This window comes from Scyliorhinus canicula, chromosome 11, assembly GCF_902713615.1.
Source record: "Scyliorhinus canicula chromosome 11, sScyCan1.1, whole genome shotgun sequence".
Classification (NCBI taxonomy): domain Eukaryota; kingdom Metazoa; phylum Chordata; class Chondrichthyes; order Carcharhiniformes; family Scyliorhinidae; genus Scyliorhinus; species Scyliorhinus canicula.
In genome coordinates this window covers 143,285,277-143,309,314 of record NC_052156.1, presented here as the reverse complement: position 1 = coordinate 143,309,314, position 24,038 = coordinate 143,285,277, and the positions used below count along the sequence as shown (strand labels likewise).

The 24,038-nt window shown below is 46.5% G+C and overlaps 1 protein-coding gene across 10 annotated transcripts in view; it reads right to left on the bottom strand.

The window, feature by feature from the left end:
- kmt2e (lysine (K)-specific methyltransferase 2E) overlaps positions 1-24,038 on the bottom strand; it is a 164,665-nt gene that overhangs the window by 103,788 nt on the left and 36,839 nt on the right. For 7 of the 10 annotated variants that reach the window (XR_005462313.1, XM_038811580.1, XM_038811588.1 and 4 more), the window contains exon 2: positions 3,271-3,475. The exons of the other annotated variants lie outside the window; for them this stretch is intronic. Coding sequence is in view for 6 of the 7 variants with exons in the window: in XM_038811580.1 (XP_038667508.1) it covers positions 3,271-3,347 (77 nt within the window). In the remaining variant the exon portion in view is untranslated. The remainder of the gene's footprint in view (positions 1-3,270; positions 3,476-24,038) is intronic. 10 annotated transcript variants of the gene reach the window in all.

The window sequence follows — 24,038 nt, the reverse complement described above, 5'->3', positions numbered from 1 at the left end:
CAGAGCCAGCAATGCCCACATCCCATGAATGAACTTTTTTTAAAAGGTGTTCATGATGCAGTTCAACAGGCTGATAATCAGCCCAGAAATTGTTCCACTATTTCCTCACTATTACCCAAAGGGAAAAAAAGAGTGCATGAAGATTGCTGCTAAATTTTGTAGATTATCAGCACTTGGTTTATTGGAAATGGCGAAAGAATACAAAACTAAGGCTGTTGTATTTACTGTGGATCAACTGTTTCAAAACTTCTGTGCAATCAGTGCAGGTCCACATAAAGGAAAGCAAGAGATTAAAAAAAAATAATAATTTAAGGGATGTGGGCATCGTTGGCATTTATTACCCATCCCTCATTGCCCACAAGGTGGTGGGGAGCTGCCTCCGTGAACTGCTGAACTCCCTATAGTGTAGGTACACCCACTGTGCTGTTAGGGAGAGTTCCAGGATTTTGACCCAGCTACACTAACGCCGATATATTCCCACGTCAGGATGATGAGTCACATTAAGCGTTGGCAACTGGATAACGTTTATGAAATATACTCAAGACATCTTTAATGCTGATGAAACTGACATTTTCATTAAACTGTTTTCAGGCAGAATGCTAGCTTCCATCGACAAAAATGCTCTGAGTGGAAAAAGCTAAGCAGCAAATTATTTGCACCAGCATGACGAGGTAAAAAAGAAAGTTGCTAGAGATTAAAAATTTGAAAGACCTCGATATGGTGTCATTATTATTTTGCCTTTTAATGTGCATTCTTTTATTTTCTCAAGCACTGCTGTGTGGCTGACCAGAGCTCTTTTCAATGAACGGTTGCGTCACCTTGACTGGCAGAAAATTCTCTTTCATCGTTGACAACTAGGGCTATTAACAAGTACCTAAGACTAGAATTTATTGCTAAATGCTTACAGCACTAATTCATTTTATCAGCAGAAGCAGCATCTGCAGCCAACATGAACTGAGATCACACACAGGTAACAATAGTTGACCCACAAGGGTGGGGGGGGAGAGAGAGAGAGAGAGAGTTCCTTCTTAATACGGGTTTTTGGATGTGATTACTCAAACAAGATTTGAATTCACTTTAAATGTTCATAAGAAAGTCTTGACGTTCTGGTTGTTGAATGATATGAAAATTGATGTTGCTGTGTGGAAACATGGTGCTTCTAATAGAAGCACAAGGGCCAAAGAGACCTATCTGGATCTAGAGAAAATGGTGTCAAAAGTACCAAGCCTCACCAAGATCACGGAATCCAATTCTGTGGTAACACTGAATCCAGGTGTCTTGATGTATGTTTTTTGAGCTAAATAATTAGTGCTCAACAAACCTAGACATCCTGATGGAATTCTTCCCTACTTTGTGGATTATCATGCTAATGACAGAATATGATTCAGAATGAAATTACTGAACTTTCCAATGTGCAGTTCATACAGGGATCAGGTTTTCATCGTGTGCATTCAAGAGTTGCTTTAGTGTTTTATGGTACTATAAAAGATTGAGTGTTCAGTCATGATCAGCCAAATGGAAAAGTAGACGCAAAGGGCTCAATGGCCTCCTGGTTGATGCCCTCCACTGTTTCATTAAAATCACTTATTACAAATTGGATAATTTCTTTTTTTCAAATTAATATTGCATACTCTACAGTATTTTAATTACATACACAAAAAGATTATCGAAAAGTTCTGTTTTTCTCCATTTACTCATTCAAAAGTCACGAAATTAAATTTGCCAGTTTGAGAGATTTCATCACAGCCAATTTTCTCTTATCTCCCTTTGAAAGCAACAACTTCATCCCACAATCCCACCGAAGCCATAGTCCTCTGCTCTTGCATATATGTCCATGATAGAAGTATCATGGACAGCAAGATTAGGAATGGGAATTCTAGCAAATGTGTTCCTCCCCAAATCAGAAACACCTAGGCAAACTGTAATGCCCCATACTCCATTTTAGGAACCAATTTAGGCTAAACCTAGGATTGTGACTGTCTGTTTTACTCAACTACTCACCAAGCAATTAGGAGAATTTTTACAAATCCGTTTTTGAAAATTAGTGCTGCCATTAAGATCATACAACTAAGCAGTTCATTGAATGATACTGAAATGTATTAATATATTCCGTGAGGTATATACATTCTGAAATTTATTTTCATTATAGTTTCCAAACAATCTTATTGGAGTATTTATTTGTACCAGCAAACAAAGATTGGTGATGGGTGGAAAATGTTAATTACATCAAGAACTTTGTTCCTTAAAATTTTAACAGAAGAGTGCTTGCCGAAAAGAACAAAAAGTTAAAAAACTGACTCAATAGTACCCAGAAGTTAACGGAAAAGGAAATTTTGTAAAACCAATTCTCAATGTGAATGATAAAATTCAATTTTACTCCAACAATGATAGCATGTACATTCAAGTAAAGAATGATTTACAAATAAATACAAGTAATTAGCAAAGTGCAGTTACTTTTACTGTCAATACTGTTCCTTCAACAATTGGCACGTTGTTTTACAATTATCGTTAGCCATATGCTCGGTAAATGAACATCAACAACTATAATTTACGCAACTATGGTTAAAGATATGAAAAATGGAGTTAAGAACAGATAAAATCAGACTTGCCCCAAAAACCACGAAGAATTTTGAGTTTGAGACGGTCTAAATCAATAGATCAGCAGCAGAATAGCAATCAACCAACACGGAAGCAGCAGAAAATTACTGTAGCACATGTTTTGCTTATATCCAACTGCCGAAAAGCACAATACCTCGTTGTGGTCACCAACGTGAGTGAGATCACATCCTTTTACACAGCTAAATCATTCCGCCCAAAATAAATACTACTCAACTGCTGCTGAAAGAAACAAATATTGCAACATAATACTGAATTCTTAAGAGCGTACCAACAAACGCTTCATAAATGAATGTGCTAATTAGCACAGATATCAGTAGATTAATGCTTATTCTTACTAGTTATGCACTGACTGAAAAAATGTCCTTAACACTTTACTGGAAACAGTCCAGAATTAAGATCCTGGATTTCTATGCTTCCATGCTGTTGCCGGTGTGCGTAAGATAGCTTAAACTTTAAAGCTTGGTAAGTACAACACATTCATGAATATATTTCCTGATGTTTTTAAGACTTGGGCTACTCCTCCATTCTCAAGAATTGCAAAATGTAAACCACACCCTTCATTCTTTTTTTGTTTTCAGATCAATTCTTAGTTGAATGATATGTAGTGATCAATGTATAAAACGAATAACTTTCTATTGTAACAAGCCTCACCTTGTGCAACACTGGAAAGCTGAATTGCAACACACATTGATGACCTTCCCATTTAAGGTATGTGGTTTAATATACATTTCTTTCTTGTTTGGTATGAAGTGAGCACTGTGGTCATTGAGTCATCTGGGTTATAGTAGCTGCACGAGGGTTCCTCTTTCACTGCCTTATAGTTTACACAGACACTGAACAAAATCCAGAAGAAATGCTATTCCAGTGGTATGAGAGTTGGGGGAGGAAGAGAGAAATGGGAACAGAACAAAGTAAATATAGCTCAATAAACATTTAATCAACAAACTCTTGTTTAGTGCAGAAATCAAAAGTGAAATAGTTCAGCTACAAACATTTCAAGTTGCAGTTGCAAATCTTTTATCTATATGTCCATAGTCTATGGCAAATTATTTTCATAACCAAAATTGTGCAGAATTTTCATGAAATTTTATTATCAGGAAGATACACATGCTGGCTCTTCGACCCTTTCTATCTGCCCAAGTAAAAACTGTTTGCTTCCTCTTGTCTGCCTGACATGGAGAAAATTTACAGCTATTACAATGACTACCTGTTCTGATAGTCAATGTGCGCTCCGCTTGTCAACCATTTAAAGAGGGCACTACTTAAAACAAGATTTCTTTGTCTAGATACAACAGAAATATTTAGTGGTAACTATATCCAATTTAGTGGTAACTATATCCACAGTAAGGTGGCAGGGGAGTTAGAGCCGAGACGTTAATGTAATCATTTATTTGCAAGTTTATATCAGAAGGCTCATTTCAGCAGAATAAGTCAGTCAATTATGATTGTTAATTCTTCATAATTAGTTTGTGATCTGTTTAATACATTGTTTACGTATGAACATACAAATTAGGAGCAGGAGTAGGCCACTTGGCCCCTCGAGCCTGCTCCACCATTCAATACAATTATGGCTGATCTGACTGTAATCTCAACTCCACATTCCTATCTACCCCCATAACCTTTCACCAGTTTGCTATCTTTTTTTAAATGTTTTTAAAAAATAAATTTAGAGTACTCAATTTTGTTTTGCCCTATTAGGGGACAATTTAGAGTGGCCAATCCATCTACCATGCACATCTTTGGGTTGTGGGGACGAGACCCACGCAGACACAGGGAGAATGTGCAAACTCAACACGGACAGCGACCCTGGGCCGGGATTGAACCAGGGTCCTAAGCGCTGAGGTAGCAGTGCTAACCACTGTGCCACACCCACCCATTTGCTTATCAAGAATCTATCTAGCATTTCCTTTAAAATATGCTCTTCCCTGCGCAGCACAGTGGCAAGCATTGCTGCCTCATGGCGCCGAGGTCCCAGGTTCGATCCCAGCTCTAGGTCACTATTCATGTGGAGTTTGCACGTTCTCCCCGTGTTTGCGTGGGTTTCACCCCCACAACCCAAAGATGTGCAGGCTAGGTGGATTGGCCACGCTAAATTGCCCCTTAATTGGAAAAATTAATTGGGCACTCTAAATTTATTAAACAAAAGAGAGAAAAAATGCTCATCCTCAAAAGGCAGTGGAAGCAGAGTTCCAAAGACTCACTATCTTCAGAGAAATGTTTTTTTCCTCATGTCTTAAATGGGCACTCCCTTATTTTTGAACAGTGACCCGTCATTCTGGATTTTCCTGCAAGAAGAAACAGCCTTTCCTCATCCACCCTGTCAAGACCCCTCGGGATCTTTCAATGTTTCAATCAAGTCGCCCCTAAACTACAGTGGATACAGCCTAGCCTGTCCATCCTTTCCTCACAAGACAACCCTCCCATTCCAGATGTAGATTAAGAACATAAGAACTAGGAGCAGGAGTAGGCCATCTGGCCCCTCGAGCCTGCTCCGCCATTCAATTAGATCATGGCTGATCTTTTGTGGACTCAGCTCCACTTTCCGGCCCGAACACCATAACCCTTAATCCCTTTATTCTTCAAAAAACTATCTATCTTTACCTTAAAAACATGTAATGAAGGAGCCTCAACTGCTTCACTGGGCAAGGAATTCCATAGATTCACAACCCTTTGGGTGAAGAAGTTCCTCCTAAACTCAGTCCTAAATCTACTTTCCCCTTATTTTGAGGCTATGTCCCCTAGTTCTGCTGTCACCCGCCAGTGGAAACAACCTGCCCGCATCTATCCTATCTATTCCCTTCATAATTTTAAATGTTTCTATAAGATCCCCCCTCATCCTTCTAAATTCCAACGAGTACAGTCGCAGTCTACTCAACCTCTCCTCATAATCCAACCCCTTCAGCTCTGGGATTAACCTAGTGAATCTCCTCTGCACACCCTCCAGCGCCAGTACGTCCTTTCTCAAGTAAGGAGACCAAAACTGAACACAATACTCCAGGTGTGGCCGCACTAACACCTTATACAATTGCAGCATAACCTCCCTAGTCTTAAACTCCATCCCTCCAGCAATGAAGGACAAAATTCCATTTGCCTTCTTAATCACCTATGTGCTAACTTTACATTAGCACATAATTTAAGTGGAAAATACTAAATTCAAAATAAGATTTTGCTGATCATGTGTGCTTTTTCTTTCTGCTGCTGGCATCATTGAATAAACATGCAATTTTTACTCCATTCAAAGTGAGTCACTTTGATGTGTGGCATCAATTCCTGTTCATGCTGATGAGCAAAAGGATATACAAAGAAAATACATGCAGTAAAAGGAAATGCATGCAGTAAAATTGCCAGCTATAGAAAATTGGAACCCAGGACAGGTTTTGTTCTAGAACTTCAAGATTATGCTTATAGTAAATAAAGATGGTTTGAACCTATGGCGCTTGGGTTACACAACTTCTGAATGCAAAGATTAACTTTTAATTAAAAAAATGTGAAACTTGTTTATTTGTGATGCATCTAATAGTAAGCACCAGAATTTCTGATATTCTCTTTGCTTAATTGCTCAGTTCAACATTTTGGGCCAAGGATATCCTCAATTTAGCAAAGCCAGTTATTTATTTTTCATTGTTTAAAACGCGGTCCTTTTCCCAACTATTTTTTTCATTTACCAACAGTTGGTACTAGAGTTTAGTGTACTAGGGTGTACAGTAACACTGCATAAATTTAAAAGGTTTTTGATCCAATTCAAAAATATGCATACAACAAATTTATAAGAGGTCATAGAATCCCTACAGTACAGGCGGAAGTCATTTGGCCCATCGAGTCAACACTGATCCTCTGAAAGAGCACCCTACCCTACACCAGACACCTGCCCTATCCCCATAACCCCCACCCCACCCAACCTTTTGGACACAAGGGACAATTTAACATGGCCAATCCACCTAGCCTGCAAATCTTTGTACTGTGGGAGGAAACTAGCGCACCCAGAGGAAACCCACGCAGACATGGGGATAATGTGCAAACTGCACTGTCACCCAAGGTTGGAATTGAACCCGGGTCCCTGGCACTGAGAGGCAGCGGTATTAAACACTTTGCCACCGTGCTGCCCATGGTGGATGCAGTAATTGCATCACAAGATTACTTCCACAATTACTTCCACAAGATGGATGTAGTAATTGCATCAATTAAATGCATAATTTTAAAAGATTAGCCGGACTTCTGGTGGTGGCCACGAGGTGAGCTGTTCCCCCATGGGGTGACTCCTGCTTGGACTTGGTTTTTGGCTCTTTTTACCCAGTAAACAGGCGGGTAGAAAGCTGGAATAATTTAAGCTCATAGGTTTCTCCTCCAGTGTGTGATGTTTGAGGGATATTACGAGGCAAAAATTGAATAAAACCCCACACTCCAGATTTAGAGGACCCTTTGTGGCTGAGTGAAAGAGAACATGGTGGACCTCGCCGTATCGTTTGGCTCCGTAATGTGGCGACTAGGGATTTTCACTGTAACGTCATTGCAGTGTTAATGTAAGCCTACTTGTGACAATAATAAAGATTATTATTAATTTGCGAAACATAGACAGACGATGCGGGAAGACCTGTCTAAGACGATTGAGGTGGCAGTAGCTCCCCTTCGCATGCCGAGGGAAAGGGCGGAACAGCGATTGGAGTCACAGGGCGCGACGATTTGGGAATGTAGTCAATGACCACGATGACTTGATTGATACTTGTGCCTCTCAAGAGACAATGTTGACGGAAGCACACAAAGTCTTGATAGCCAGGGTGGATGACCAGGAGAATCAGCGCAGGCATCAGAACCCGTGGACAGTTGAGTTACCGGAGGGAATTGAAGGTACGACGCTACCGAGTACGTGGTGAAGACGCTCGGGAAATTGGTCTGGGAGGGGGCCTTCATGAAATTCATCCGGGCCCCCCCCCCCCATCCCCCAAGGTGGTACCGAGGCAGACCTAAGTCCGGCTGGATCTTCGCATGAGGTGGATATGTTGGATCCTAATAGAGACGGGTGGGGGATTGAGTCCCCCTGTCAGGATGGTCACATGAAATGTGAGGGTGGTTAAATGGTGCTGTCAAAAGCTCCCTGGTGTTTTCTCATTTGAAGAGCTTGAAAGCTGATGTAATCTTGCAGGAATACATTTGAGGGTTAGGGATCAGACAAGGCTAAGGAAGGGATGGGTGGGGCAGGCATTCCACTCAAATTTTGATGAGGGGTCGGGAGGGGTGTCAATCTTGTTTAACAAGAGGGTGGATTTTACAGCAGCCAGTATTTTGACAGACCCTGGGGTTGTCATATGTGATGGTGGGTGGGGTTTTGGCGCGCGCGCTGATGGTTTTAGCAAACCAATATGCCCGAGTTGAAATGATGTAGACTTCATTATGGTATTGGCAGCCATCCCCAACCTTGACTCGCAGTTGATCCGGGGGGGGGGCTTTAACTTGGGTCGCGTCATTTCTCTCCCTACAGATGCTGCCAGACCTGCTGAGATTTTCCAGCATTTTCTCTTTCATTTCAGATTCCAACAGCCGCAGTATTTTGCTTTTATCCCTCTAGGTCCAACCTGTTCATGTATTTGTCAAGACGCCCCTTAAAAGTCACTATCGTATCTGCTTCCACGTCCTCTCCCGGCATCGAGTTCCAAGCTCCCACCTCCCTGTACACAAAATTTGCCTCGTACATCTCCTTTAAACCTTGGCCCTCCCACTTAAACCTATGCCCCTAGTAATTGGGAAAAAGCTTCTGACTATCCACTCTGTCCATGTCCCTCATAATCTTGTAGACTTCTGTCAGGTCACCCCTGAACTTCCATCGTTCCAGTGAGAACAAACCAAGTTTTTCCAACCTCTCCTCATAGCTAATGCCGTTCATACCAGGCAACATCCTGGTAAATCTTTTCTGTACCCTCTCCAAAGCTTCCACATCCTTCTGGGAGTGTCGCGACCAGAATTGAACACTATATTCCAAGTGCGGCTTAACTAGGTTTCTATAAAACTGCAACATGACATGCCAATTTTTAAACTCAGTGCAAAGGCCAATGAATGTAAGCATGCCATATGCCTCTTGACTACCTTCTCCACCTGAGTAGCCACTTTCAGTGACCTGTGTACCCGCACACCCAAATCCCTCTGCCTATCAATACTGTTGGAGGCTTCCGCCATTTACTGTATATTTCCCATGTGACTCCAGATCCACAACAATGTGTTGACTCTTAACTGCCCCGTCAAGGGAAATTAAGGATTGGCTATAAATGCTGGCACAGCCTGCGACGCCCACGTCCCATGAATGAATAAAAAATAAATAGCCCAGTGATGAGTCCTGCTCAGATGGAGGTCGGCAGTGCCACCTAGGGCCTTGGTATGGTTGGCAGAATTTCTGAGATTGGAAATGATTAAGTATGCCACCAGCGGGTCAGAGGAAGGGCTTTATTCCTGCTGGAAGCTGTTCATTGCCTTCTTCAAGGACCAATTTGTGGTCAGCAGGTTGGAAGGGGGCGGAGGTCGCGTAGGGATCTTGAAGTTATTACTGTTTGTTAAAACAAAAAATGATAAAGTGTTTGAATTATATTTGGGTGTTTTTCATGTGTATGTGAGATTTTCGCAGTGTTTGGAATAAAAATATATTTTTAAAAAGAGGAGCAGATTGAAAACTTTAACTGAAATTAATCATAATTGCCTTTTTTAAATGTTTGACGGCTCCTAAAGTCTTTATTTTATATCTACATACAATCTATTGATATCTATGTATATATTAAAACTTTTGCATTTCCTATTCACTTTGCCCTTACTTATGTTATAATTCTTAAGTAATGCTTTTAGGTCAACATTTACTCATATCCTAAAGTTGCAGACCCTTGATCACAAGGCAGTGTTGTCATAAGAAATTGCAATACAGATCTGCTTCCACAAGGTGGTGCTCTGATGTAGGTTATGCTGGTCTACAAGTTGTCTCATTCTAAATCAGCTTTTTAAAAGTTTTTCCCCAATCTTATGTAATACAATCTGTTTCCATTTTAATCTTGGTAAGATTACTTTCTCTTCCTACAGTCCGATTCCTACCACCTCTCCAATCTTGTTGGCTGTTTTTTCATTGGTCCCCAACCAGCAGGTGCCATCTCTATCTCATTCGTAGTTCCTGCCAACATCCTCTGTCCACATCCTCTATGTGGCCTGCTATCGTCTCCTACTTTTTAACTGTCAATTAGAAACTTTGCTTGAAACTTCAGTGCTCTGTTCCAAGACTTTCTTGAAAATGCTGGAAAATCTCAGTCTCCGCTCCTGCTAAGTGTTGCTGCTTGCTGGCCCCACTTTTATAACACTACATTATTTTTAAAGTGCTAATTGCAAGCATGCTAGACAAAGAAAAGGAATAAGGATGGAGAGAATGGGAAGGAGTAATTCATAATAATGGCCATGCTGATTGGGAGAGGGATTACAACTGGCAGTGACAGTGATAAGTGTAGCAAGAAAAAGAAACACAGATTTAAGAAAACAAGCTTAAAAAAAGGAAGTAGAAGATAAAAGACATAGCAAAATAAAATGACATAACCATGAGACACCACAACCTCCAATTTACAATCATATCCACAGAAGACAAACTGCTCATTGCCATCTTGCGTCTGCATCCAAGAAGTTATAAAGAACACATTCCTGACTGTGACCACAAGCACTGTTTGCTGTGGGGTAAGATTCCCAGAAAACTCTGCTAAAAGCTGAGAACTAACTTTAAACCTAATAGGCCTTCCACCTCGAGGAAAGTCCTTTCAATCTAAAGTCAGGGAGGGGGCGGTCGAACTCTTTTGCTCAATAGAAAATCGGCATCACAGTTCACCAATAAAAGACCAGTTTTGACTTGTACCATTAGCTTCAGCTGCCATCACAACCCACCCATGCTCCCATTTTGACTAGAATTATGTTACCACTTTCCTCAAAAGGCGTGGACTGACTCGACTTCCGGGCGGCGAGCGAGGAGGTCGCAGGGAGAGGGGCTCCCGCAAGCGCCAGGAAGGAACCCCCCCGACAGGCCGGACGGCGGAGGAGGAGCGGGCGGCAACGGCGGAGGAGGAGCGGGCGGCAACGGCGGAGGAGCGGGCGACAACGGAGGAGCAGCGGGCGGCAGCGGCGGGCGGCAGCGGAGGAGAAGCGGAGGAGGAGCGGGCGGCAGCTGAGGAGGAGCGGGCGGCGGCGGAAGGCGGAGGCGAGGAGCGACGGCGACAGGGAGGCCCAGCAGCGGCAGGTCCAACCCCTCTCTCCCCCCCCCCCCCCCCCCCCCACGCGGGCCGGGAACGGTGCGGCAGCGGCGGGCCCTCTTCCCCCCCCCCCCCAAACCAGCAGCGGGACACCACCCCCCCCCCCAACCAGCAGCGGGGACACCAACCCCCCCCCCCCCCAACCAGCAGCGGGGACACCAACCCCCCCCCCCCAACCAGCAGCGGGGACACCAACCCCCCCCCCAACCAGCAGCGGGGACACCAACCCCCCCCCCCCCCCCCCCCCCCCCCCCCAACCAGCAGCGGGGACACCAACCCCCCCCCCCAACCAGCAGCGGGGACACCAACCCCCCCCCCCCAACCAGCAGCGGGGACACCAACCCCCCCCCCCCAACCAGCAGCGGGGACACCACCCCCCCCCCCCCCCCCAACCAGCAGCCCCACTCGCCCCTCCCCCTCCCCCCAACTGCAGTGACCACCACGTGGCAAGGACAAAGGGGGACTCTCTCTCTCTCTCCTGGGCGAGTGGAGAGAGAAAACAAAAGAAAAAAGAGACTTATATTTCTGTTCTTTTTTTAAAATAAAAACCCAAAAGAAAACTGGTAAAGAGAAAAGGGGTGAAATAAAGGGGTAAAGGAAAGAAGGGGGGAAATACATTTTTCATTTAAAAAAAAATATATACATATATTTTTATATATATATATATATATATATATATTAATAAAATTAAAATAGGGTGCGGAAAAGGGGGAAAAGAAGAACAAGGAGAGAAGAAACGATGAAGGGGAAGGGGGAGAAAAAAATGCCAGAAGGGACCCAAGAGAAAGGGGGCACCGGAGGTGGACGGGGCAAAGGGCAAACCAGCTTGGGCGAACGAGTCAACACGCGAAGCAGCGGGAAGAATGTATCGCCGCATCCAAAAGAGCTGGACGGGCGGGCAACCTCTCCCCTGGGGTTAGAGGGGGGCGTGAATTGGAAGGAAGCCATTGCCGAGGTGGTGAGGGAGCAGCTGCAGGCAATCAAGGCAGAGTTAAAAGCAGACACAGAGGCCGCAGCACAGGCAGCAGTGACCAGGGCCATGTCAGGGGTGCAGCAGGCTCTGACCAGAATGGAGGAGAAAGTGGATGCCCAAGGGAAGATACTGGAAGCCCAAGGGAAGATACTGGAAGCCCAAGGGGCAACCATTAAAGAGCTGGAGAAGGCAGCGACTGACGTGAGCGACCGGGTCATGTCCCTGGAGAGGGAAATGGCGAAACTGAGTGCAACACAGGGGAGCCTGAAGGGCAGGGTAGACGACCAGGAGATCAACTCGAGAAGGCAAAACATTAAGATAGTGGGCCTGCCAGAGGGGATAGAGGGTAGAAATCCCACAACATTCGTGGCTGCGATGCTGGGCTCCTTAGTGGGGCGGGAAACTTTTCCCACCCCACCGGAAATGGACAGAGCTCATCGGTCACTGCGCCCGAAGCCCAAGGAAGGGGAAAAACCGAGAGCAGTTATAGCCAGACTGCACCGGTACCGGGATAGGGAGACAATCCTGCGCTGGGCCAAGGAGAATAGAGCCTGCAATTGGGACGGGCACGCCATCAGAATCTACGAGGATTTTGGAGCGGACATAGCTAAGAGACGGGCGGAGTTCAACAGAGCGAAAGCAGCTCTCTATAAGAACAAAGTACGTTTTGGTATGCTGTACCCAGCAAAACTCTGGGTCACATACCAACACAAGGAATATTTCTTTACAGCCCCTGCCGAGGCGAATAGATTCGTTGAGGAGCACGGGCTGGAAAAACGCCATGGGAAGTAGGGACGAGGGGCCCATGGCAAGGAGATACGTCATGCCGACGGGGGGGTGGGGAGGGGCGAGGCAAAGCCAGCCCCCTCCCCCCTGGCAGGAGCACCCAGGAAAAACAACCCAATGCCCAAGGGCCCGCTCCAGGTGGGAGGCCAGGCCCCGGCACGAGGGAACGGGAGTACTGGAGAGGGGAGAGGGGAAGGGGGACAGCAACCTCCGAGCGGGGAGCCACCGTGCTAGCAGGAAAGCTAGCGAAGGGGGCGCGCAACAGAGCAGGGCCGCAGCGCACCCCCAACAGGGGGGAAGGCGCCAGGCAGGGGAGGGGGGGGATCACCCATCAAAGGTGGGAGTGCAAATGGGGACAGGAATGGGGGAGAGAGGGGCAATGGAGGGGTACACAGGGGTATCCCCGAAAGGGATAGAGCGGGGGGGGGGGGGCACTCGGGGGGCGAGAGACCAGGGAGGGGAAATGCAGGGACGAAGGGACAAAAGAGGCCAGAAAGGGAATAGGGCCACAAAGTGCCACAGACAAGGGCTCGAAACAGGGAACTGCTGCAAACACCCACCCAGTACGGTCTGTGGGTGAAGGGGCCCCCCGGAGTGCAGGGGGCTACCCGCGTGGCGGACACACAGTGGACGGCCATGGCGGGTGTCCCCGGGACAAGGGGGAACCCCGGAGCGCAGGGACCCGACCGCATGGGGAGAGCAGTGATAGTGGACATCCTGGACGGCCCCCTAACAAAGGGAAACCCCAGAGGGCAGGGGCGCGTCCACCGGACAAATATGGTTAACCCCACAGGAGCAAGGGGGCAGAAGCCCCCCACCAGAATAGTCACCTGGAACGTAAGGGGACTTAATGGCCCAGTGAAGAGATCTAGAGTCCTCACCCACCTTAGAAACATGAGGGCCGACATAGTCTTCCTCCAAGAGACGCACTTGAGGGAGCAGGACCAACTGCGGGTAAGAAAGGGCTGGGTGGGACAAACCTATCATTCCTGTTATGGGGCAAGGGCCAGGGGGGTGGCGATCCTGATTGGCAAGAGGACAATGTTTAGGGCGACAAAGACGGTTACGGACCCAGGGGGACGGTATGTCATGGTCAGCGGGGCCCTGGATGGGGCGCCGGTAGTCCTAGTTAACGTGTATGCGCCCAACTGGGACGACACGAGCTTCATCCAAAAGACCATGGCAGAAATCCCGGACATAGCGACGCACCGACTAATCATGGGGGGGGACTTCAACTGTGTACAGGACCCAACGACGGACAGATCAAACCCCAGAACGGGGAAAACCTCAAACATGGCAAGGGAACTCAGTCACTATATGGAGCAGATGGGAGCAGTAGACCCCTGGAGATTCGCCCACCCGGGGGAGAAAGAATTCTCTTTCTTCTCCCCAGTACACAACGTGTACACCAGAATTGACTTCTTTGTGGTGGGGAAAACGGTGCTTCCAGAGATAGACAAGGTGGAATACTCCGCAATTGTGATATCAGACCACGCCCCACACTACATGGATGTGCGGCTAGAGACGGGAAGGGCCCAGCGCCCCAAATGGAGGTTGGACGGTGCCTTACTAGCTGACAAGGCCTTCAGCGAAAGGATAGCGCGGGCCATAGCGGAGTACACTGAGATCAACCAAAACGGGGAGGTCTCACCCTCCACGTTCTGGGAAGCGCTTAAGGCCGTACTAAGAGGGGAAATCATAGCCTACAAAGCGCAAAGAGATAGGGAGGAAAGGGTGGCTAGGCAGAAGCTGGTCGACTCCATACTGGAGGTAGACCATAAATACTCCGAGGCCCCGACCGTAGAACTCCTGGCGGAGAGGAAAGAATTACAAAGGAACTTTGACCTGCTCTCCACCAGGAAAGCAGTACACCAACTCCGCCAGGCACGCGGGGCCCTATACGAACACGGAGACAAAGCCAGCCGCCTGTTGGCCCACCAGCTGAGAAAGCAGGCAGCCAGCAGAGAAATTGCGCAAATCAGAGATACCAGAGGCACGTTGGAAACAGAACCAGAGAGGATTAACAAAACCTTCAAGGCCTTCTACCAAGAGCTGTACACCTCAGAGCCCCCAACGGGGAAGGCTGGGATGAACCGGTTTCTTGACGGACTGGACATACCAGTTGTGGGAGAGGGCAGAAAACGGGATCTGGAAGCACCACTAGCACTGGGAGAGATCATGGACAGCATTAGCTCCATGCAGGCGGGGAAGGCGCCGGGACCGGACGGATTCCCGGCGGACTTCTACAAAAAATTTGCGACAGCGCTGGCCCCGCACCTGCGGGAGATGTTCACAGACTCGCTAGCTAGGGGCACATTGCCACCCACGTTAGCACAGGCCTCAATCTCGCTGATACCTAAGAAAGACAAAGACCCAACGGAATGTGGGTCATACAGACCCATATCTCTGCTGAATGCAGACGCCAAAATACTGGCCAAAATCCTAGCCAAGAGGCTAGAAGACTGTGTACCTGAGGTGGTCACAGAGGACCAGACGGGCTTTGTCAAAGGTAGACAGCTTACCGCGAACATCAGGCGCCTGCTGAACGTGATAATGACCCCCTCCGGGGAGAGAACACAAGAGGTGATCGTCTCCCTGGACGCAGAAAAGGCCTTCGACAGAGTCGAGTGGAAATACCTCATAGAGGTACTGGAGCGGTTCGGGCTTGGAACAGGGTTCACCGCTTGGGTAAAGCTCCTGTACAACGCACCCATGGCGAGTGTACAGACCAACAATACCAACTCCCAATACTTCCAGCTGCACAGGGGCACCAGACAAGGATGCCCACTGTCCCCGCTGCTGTTCGCACTAGCAATTGAACCGCTAGCAATCGCGCTCAGGGCAGCAAAAAATTGGAGGGGGATCCGAAGGGGAGGTAGAGAGCACAGAGTCTCACTCTATGCGGATGATCTGCTCCTCTATATCTCGGACCCACAAAGCAGCATGGACGGAATCATCGCGCTCCTGAAAGAGTTTGGAGCCTTCTCGGGCTACAAACTCAACATGAGCAAAAGTGAGATCTTCCCAGTACACCCGCAAGGGGGGGGGGGGGGGGGGCAGCACAAAAGGGGCTGCCGTTCAATCAAGCCCGACAAAAATTCCCCTACCTGGGGATCCAAATAGCCCATGACTGGAAAGGGATCCACAAATGGAACCTCACCAGCCTGACGGAGGAAGTTAAAAAGGACCTGCAAAGATGGAACACACTCCCGCTCTCCCTCGCGGGGAGAGTTCAGACGATCAAAATGAACGTACTGCCCAGGTTCCTCTTCCTGTTTAGATCCATTCCGATCTACATCCCCAAGGCCTTTTTCAAAGCGCTGGACAAACTCATCATGGCGTTCGTATGGGGGGGTAAAAATGCTAGGATCCCAAAGAAGGTCTTACAAAAAACAAAAACCAGGGGAGGGCTAGCCCTCCCGAATCTACAATTCTACCACTGGGCAGCAACAGCCGAGCGAGTAAGGGGATGGATCCAGGAGCCAGAGGCTGAGTGGGTGTGTGCGGAGGAGGCCTCCTGCATGGGAACCTCCCTCCGGGCCCTCGCCACGGCAGCACTCCCATCCCCACCCAAAAAACACTCCAGCAGCCCAGTGGTGACAGCCACCCTCCAATCCTGGAACCAACTGCGGCAGCAACTTGGCCTGACCAAAATGTCGAACAGGGCTCCCATCTGCAACAACCATAGGTTCACACCAGCACTGACTGACGCCACCTTCAAAAGGTGGAGGCAGGACGGGGGGACACTGACAGTCAGGGACCTATACACGGACGACAGGATCGCAACACTGGACGAACTGACAGAGAAGTTTCAGCTAGCTGGGGGGAACGAGCTACGGTACCTGCAGCTCAAAAACTTCCTACGAAAGGAGACAAGGACGTACCCACAACCGCCACGACAGACACTACTGGAAGACCTACTGGACGCAAGTATCCTAGAGAAAGGGAACTGTAGTGACATGTATGACCGACTGGTAGATAGGGACGACACCGTACTGGACGCAACAAGAAGGAAATGGGAGGACGACCTGGGGATGGAGATAGGGTGGGGACTCTGGAGCGAAGCACTGCATAGGGTCAACTCCACCTCCACGTGCGCAAGGCTCAGCCTGACGCAACTAAAAGTGGTACATAGAGCCCACTTAACAAGAACCCGTATGAGTAGGTTCTTCCCGGAGGTGGAAGACAGATGTGAACGGTGCCAAAGAGGCCCGGCCAACCACGCCCACATGTTCTGGTCTTGCCCCAGACTCGTGGAGTACTGGACAGCCTTCTTCGAGGTTATGTCCAAAGTGGTGGGAGTGAGGGTGGAGCCATGCCCGATAGTGGCGGTCTTCGGGGTTTCAGAACAGCCAGATCTATTCCTGGGGAGGAGGGCGGACGCCCTTGCCTTTGCCTCCCTGATCGCCCGCCGTAGAATCCTGTTTGGCTGGCGGTCAGCAGCACCGCCCAGAGCTGCGGACTGGCTGTCCGACCTCTCGGAATCTCTCCAAATGGAGAAAATCAAATTTGCCATCCGAGGGTCGGACGACGGCTTCCACAGAACGTGGGAGCCATTCATGCAACTGTTCCGGGACCTATTTGTGGCCAATGTACAAGAGGAAGAATAGTCGGGGGAAGGTAGCGGGAGGGGGGGGGGCTACAGGTTCGGTACGGGGGTTCGATGGCTAGCTAAGGCCCAAAACCAAACTAAATAAACATGTTGGGGGGGGGGGGGGGGGGGGGGGGGGGGGGGGCGGGCGCAGTTACTACTACGAAGATGCTTACCTGTAAATATGTATGTTAATTTTTGCGTGTTTGTTTGTTGTTTTTTTTTTGTTCTTTTTCTCTCCTAACAATTTGTAATTTGTTCAATATAAAATATGAAAACTGAATAAAAACATTTATTAAAAAAAAAAGGCGTGGACTATAGGATTCCAAAAAGCATTTCACCAACACCAAACTTGGCTTAAAAAGCCTCTATTAAACAAATGTTTAATTTCTAGAACTATAACCCAGGTCAGCACGGCGGCACAGTGGTTAGCACCGCAGCTTCACGGTGCCGAGGTCCCAGGCTCGATCCTGGCCCTGGGTCAGTCTGTGTGGTGTTTGCACATTCTCCCCAATTCTGCGTAGGTCTCACCCCGACAAGGCAAAAAGATGTGTAGCAGGTGAATTGGCCACACTAAATTGGCCCTTAATTGGAAAAAAAAGAATTGGGTACTCTAAATTTAAAAAACTATAACCACAGTAAACAAGAGTAGGATGTTTTTAAGCAAAATGTTTTTAAGCAAAATGTGAGTGCAGAAGCAGCTTAGGTTTCCTACTTTCACTATCTTACCCATTATATGACATATTGTTAAAACAGCATTTGGCACTCTTGACCATATTGTTCCTTCGTAAGCACCATTTAAAGTTTGGCCGTATGACAAGTCTAATTTGAAATGATCCCAAACATGAAGTTACTACCTCAGGTAGGTGTGCCAGCTGACAGCCTTTAGCTGTGGAATTTCCTCTCTAAATCTCTCTACCTCTTTTCTTAAATCGCTCCTTAAAACCTACGACATCTGCCTTATCATAGAATCATAGAATTTATAGTACAGAAGGAGGCCATTCGGCCCATGGCATTGGCACCAGCCCTTGAAGGAGCACCTTACGCCTCCACTCTATCCCCGCAAGCCAGTAATCCCATCTAACCTTTTGGAAACTAACGGGCAATTTAGCATGGCCAATCCACCTAACCTGCACATCTTTGGACTGCAGAAGGAAACTGGAGCGCCCGGTGGATCCCTGGGGGGCAGTGGCATTATCACTGGACAAGTAATCCAGAGACTCAGGGCAAGATGAAGCGACCCGGGTTCAAATCTCACCATGACAGATGCCAAATTTGAATTAAATTTTAAAAATCAGGAATCGAAAGTTTAAACAATGACCATGAAACCACTGTTGATTGTTGTAAAAACCCAGCTGGTTTACTAATGTCCTTTAGGGAAGGACATCCCTTTCTGGTCTGGTCTACATGTCACTCCAGATCTTAATGGCCTCTATAATTAGGGATGTACAATAAACGCCCACATCTTGTGAGTTTCCTCAGAACAGTTTATTGCATTCATTAATGCAAGTTGGTTTGTTACAGAGCTCAGATTTATCACAACATCCTGTCCACAAAGTTTTTAAAAAAACATTGCACTGCAGCTTAAGCACTGTTTTGCTCATATAGAAATTATTTATTTTCCTTTGGTTGTTTAATTTTCATTAAGTCGCAATGTAAAATCTCTCCAGCCTATCAAGTACAAGTCTCTAAACTGTATGACTTTCAAATAGTTCTAAGGATTTTAGCAACAAGCTAATACTCACTGCTCTCCCCTTATGAAGTTACTTACATCTTCAGGTGAGGCTATATTTAATAGAATGATAAAAATTCAAAGTATCAAACATTCAGTCAAATGTGGTAACCCTATTATCAACATTGAAACACAGAAAGTTAAAATGCTCTTCCTAAAATTCTATTTCTTAACACATTATCAAGAAACATCAGTTTTGTTTTTAAAGACCCGTGGAAGGAACCAGCTGCTTTCCTCGCTCAATTAGGCCTATAAACTGCTGGTGTTCCATTCAGCAGCAATACCATGGTCATTCACAAGAAAGTATCAACATCAGATCAAAAGACCATATCAATCACCTAGTGGATGTCATCGAATAGTAGTCCTATTTTTTATGCTGACATGTCATGTGCCACAGTGATTTTCTTCTGACCTGAAAGATTCTCAGCAAATCAATACAAGCAGGCACCCAGGCAGAACTGGACAATGGACTGGGGAAACAGTATCTTATCTACTGAGAAGATGACAACAGTAAGTCTGCCACAATGCATGGACTAAAATTACATTGACCACTTACTTCTGCCCTATAGGTATTCAATCTCTGAATTACAAATTTTAAGACAAAAAAAAGTTCAACTGAATAAATAAATAATCTTGTAAAAGGGTAAGTAACACTATTATTCAGTTAACTCTGACATTAACTCTAAAATTACAGAAAAAAAGAGTTCAATTTCAGAATCTGTTAGCTGTAAACTTGTAAAGACTGGGTCTGAAAAACAGCTACTGGATTTAAATGTTTGAGTTGTAATATTGCAAGAATTAGGTTACTTCAATAGCACTTGAATGGCTCAATAACATAACTCTAGAATTACCCGATAAAGCAATATTTTCACTCTTCAGAAAGGAAATTATGCATACATTTGTGTTTAGGCTTGCTTTGATTATGCCCATCTACCCATACACTTATTTTAAAATATATTACAGTGCGTAAAAAGTGGACATTGCACGAGAATGAGATAAAACAGTTTTCTATTCAAAGCTGTAATGTGCACCCAAACCAATAGATCACCGCCACTTAATTCTGAACAGTAATTCTGGGCAGCGCGGTAGCACAGTGGTTAGCACAGTTGCTTCACAGCTCCAGGGTCCCAGGTTCGATTCTCGGCTTGGGTCACTGTCTGGGAGGAGTCTGCACGTTCTCCCCGTGTTTGCGTGGGTTTCCTCTGGGTGCTCCAGTTTCCTCCCACAATCCAAAGATGTGCAGGTTAGGTGGATTGGCCATGCTAAAGTGCCCTTAATGTCCAAAAAAGGTTAAGTGGGGTTACTGGGTTACGGGGATAGGGTGGAGGCGTGGCTTGTAGGGTGCTCTTTCCAAGGGCCGGTGCAGACTCGATGGGCCAAATGGCCTCCTTCTGCACTGTAAATTCTATGACTCTATAATTCTATGACTCTATCAGGATGGCAATTGCAGTTTTACACCTCACTCTTCGCAGCAGATATCAGGTGTAACACACAAGAACGCCATTCAAAGAACTACCCATGGTCAGTCTCAGTTTTGAAAGTTGGAGGTAATTTTAAGCCAAGAACAGATGGGTTTGAGTCAGGTGGGAGATTGAAACGTTATGAATCTCAACCCTCACCCAACCCATTCGCTAAATGGAGGAAGCAGGTGGATAATTCCTGCCAACACTCTCCCAAGATGCACGTCACTGGTTTAAATATTTTAATAAGACTTTGTGCCGACAATATGATCTTTTTTCTTTTAACTGTGGCACCTGGTTTTCCAACTCCCAGGAAATCCAACAGTTAAAAGGGGTAAGGACTGTTGCAGAAAGTACTTTTTTGGGCCTGCTTCTGTACCAGGAGAGCTTCCTCCTGACACCGACAAGAAAACCTGTTTTCCACTCCACACAATCGGATCCCAACCTCCATGATCAATTAGCACTCTACAGGCCATAACAGTCACCAAATTCCCATCTCTGCCGCAACCACTCTCTTATCCCGCATGATAATCTGCAAACTTCCAAGCCATAGTGTATCCACAAGTACCCCTATCGCCCCACCCCATCCCACCCTTCCATTCGCATTCTCTATTACAAGGAGCTGTGGCCCCTTCCGGAGCATTGTCCACCCAAAAAGGTGTTAAGTCCATCAGTCATGCTGGCTTCTAGCAGGGAACTCATTTAAAATGAACGCACCCAATCGAGCTAAAACTCCACATCTTTTAGGGAAACCCAAGGGCAGCACGGTGGCACAGTGGCTAGCACTGCTGCCTCATGGCACTGTGGACCCGGGTTCGATCCCGGCCCTGGGTCACTATCCGTGTGGAGTCTCACATCCAAAGATGTGCAGGCTAGGTGGATTGGTCACGCTAAATTGCCCCTTAATTCGAAGAAAATGAATTGGGTACTCAAAACGTTTTAAAAACTTTTCAGGAAAACCAGTTTCCCGGCCAGAACTTCACCCCTGCCATCCCACCAAATGTCGCCTGGAAATCACACTCCAATAAATATTAGTGTACAAGTCTGGGAGAGTGTGGAAAGATCAAGAAAGGGATTTTTTGAATGTTTGATATCAGGAGACGAACATAAGCTGGCTAAGCACTACCTTGAGGTCTCAGTTGAGTAAATTCATTGCCAGAGAAATTGCAGGTTTAATCTCATCTACACCAAGTCAACTAGTCTTTGACAAAGTGTCATCGAGAGTTGAAACATTAGCTCCATTCTCTCTCCACAGATGCTGTCAGACCTGCTGACCAGTATTTTCTGTTTTTGTTTCAGATTCCAGAATCCATAGTAATTTGCTTTGATCACAGTAATTACAGACTTGTCAACACATCCTCAGTGGTGGGAAAAGTTCCAGAGGCCCAATCTAGGATAAAATTAATTTTCACTTGGAGAAATTTGGGCGAATAAATAACAGCCAAAATGGATTTGTTAAAAGAAATGTGCCTTTGACAATCAAGTCAAGATGATGAGTGACTTGGAGGGGAACCTCCAAATGGTGATGATCCCATATATTTGCTCCGCCTGTCCATCTAGATGGTAGTGGTCATGGATTTGGAACGTGCTGCCTAAGTAATGCTGTCTGAGTTCCTTGTCGATGATACATAATGCTGCTACTATGTGCAGTGGTGGAGCAAGTGTATGTTTGTGGAAGGGGAACCAATCAAGTGGGCTACTTTGTCCTGGATGGTCAAGCTTTGAATATTGTTGGAGCTGCTCTTATTCAAGCAAGAGGCAAGTATCCCAACACATTCCTGACCTGTGCCTTGCAAATGGTGGACAGTCTTTGGGGAGTTAGGAGCTGAGTGACTGGCCACAAGATTCCTCGCCTCTGACCTGCTCTTGTAGCCACAGTAGTTATATGGCTAGTCGAGTTCTGTTTGTGGTCAATGGTAACCCTCAGGATGTTGATAGTGTTGGATTCATCTATGGTAATCCCACTGATTGTCAAAGGGCAATTATTAGATTCTCTCTAATGATGGTCATTAGATGGTCATTGCCTGACACTTGTATGAACATAGCATAGGAACTAGGAGCAGGAGTAGGCCATCTGGCCCTTCGAGCCTGCTCTACATTCAATGAGATCATGGCTGATCTTTTGTGGACCAAGCTCCAATTTCCCGTCCGAATGGCAGGAATGTTACTTGCCACTTGTCAGCCCAAGCCTGGACATTGTCTTGGGCTTTGTTACATTTGGACATGGACAGCTTTAGTATCTGAAGAATGGCGAATGGTGCTGAACATTGTTCAATCATCAGCAAACATCCCACTTCTTGACCTTATGAAGGTCATTGATGAAGCAGCGGAAGATGATTGAAATTACAAAAATATCCAGAGGAGCGCAGTGGTGGTTAACAGCGACGAGGGCGTGGAACCAGTGCCGGCGGCAGTTTTGAATGGAAGGCATCTCTGTGGGCGCCGATCTGCAACAATCATAGGCTTGCTTCAGCGGGTTTGGGTGCGAGGTTCCGGGGGTCGTGGCAGGTGGGGTAGGATACTTTAGGGATTTATTTGCTGGAGGGAAAGTTGCAGAACTGGAGAAGCAGTTGCCAAAGAGGAATGGGCTCAGGTATCTGCAGATGAGGGACTTTGAGAAATGAAGTGCCTTTGTTTTCGATGCTGCCACCCCCGGTGACGTAGGTCAAACTCCAGTGTGAGGAGAAAATAGGAGAGGGCAAGGTCTCGGATATATATGGGGAGCTGCTGAAGAGAGAGAGCCCCCGGGTAGAGGATAGGTTTGGGAGGTGTGAGGGGGCACAAACCACGTCCATATGTTTTGGGCATGTCAGAGGTTGAGGAGGTTTTGGAAGGGATTTGCGGATATGATGTCAAATATTTTGGAGGTAACGTAGCTCTGAGTCCAGAGGTGGCAATATTTGGAATGTCAGAGGATCCAGGAGTGCATGTAGGGAGAGGGGCGAGAGGCCGTTGTATTGGCCTTTGCATCCCCGATAGCCCAGAGTCAGATTTTGTTGGGCTGGATGGGCGCCAGGCAGGGGGTGGGATCTTTTTTTCTAGTTCAGGTTGAGTTTAAGGGGGGGGGGGGGGGGGGGGGGGGGGGTGTCAGGGTGTGTGTATGGAGGTTTACGTTGTCTGCTGTTGCCGCGGTTGGCCTTTGTGTTGATTCTTCTTTGTGACATTTATATTTGAAAATGTTTCAATATGTTATTCAAAACAAAACACTAGGGACTGAGAAGACTGACCTACAATAACCACAACCATCTTCCTTTGTGCTAGGTGTGACCAGCAGAAAGTTTGCCTTTAAATTTTCATTGACTCCAATTTTGCTAAGGCTCCTTGATGCCACACTCGGTCAAATGCAGCCTTGAATTCAAGGGCAGTCACAGTTTGTTTGGTAAGAAGTCTTACAACACCAGGTTAAAGTCCAACAGGTTTGTTTCAAACACGAGCTTTCGGAGCACGGCTCCTTCTTTCAGCCGTGCTCCGAAAGCTCGTGTTTGAAACAAACCTGTTGGACTTTAACCTGGTGTTGTAAGACTTCTTACTGTGCTCACCCCAGTCCAACGCCGGCATCTCCACATCACAGTTTGTTTGAACCAAGGATGTAATGAAGTCAGGAGCTGAGTGGTCCTGGCGG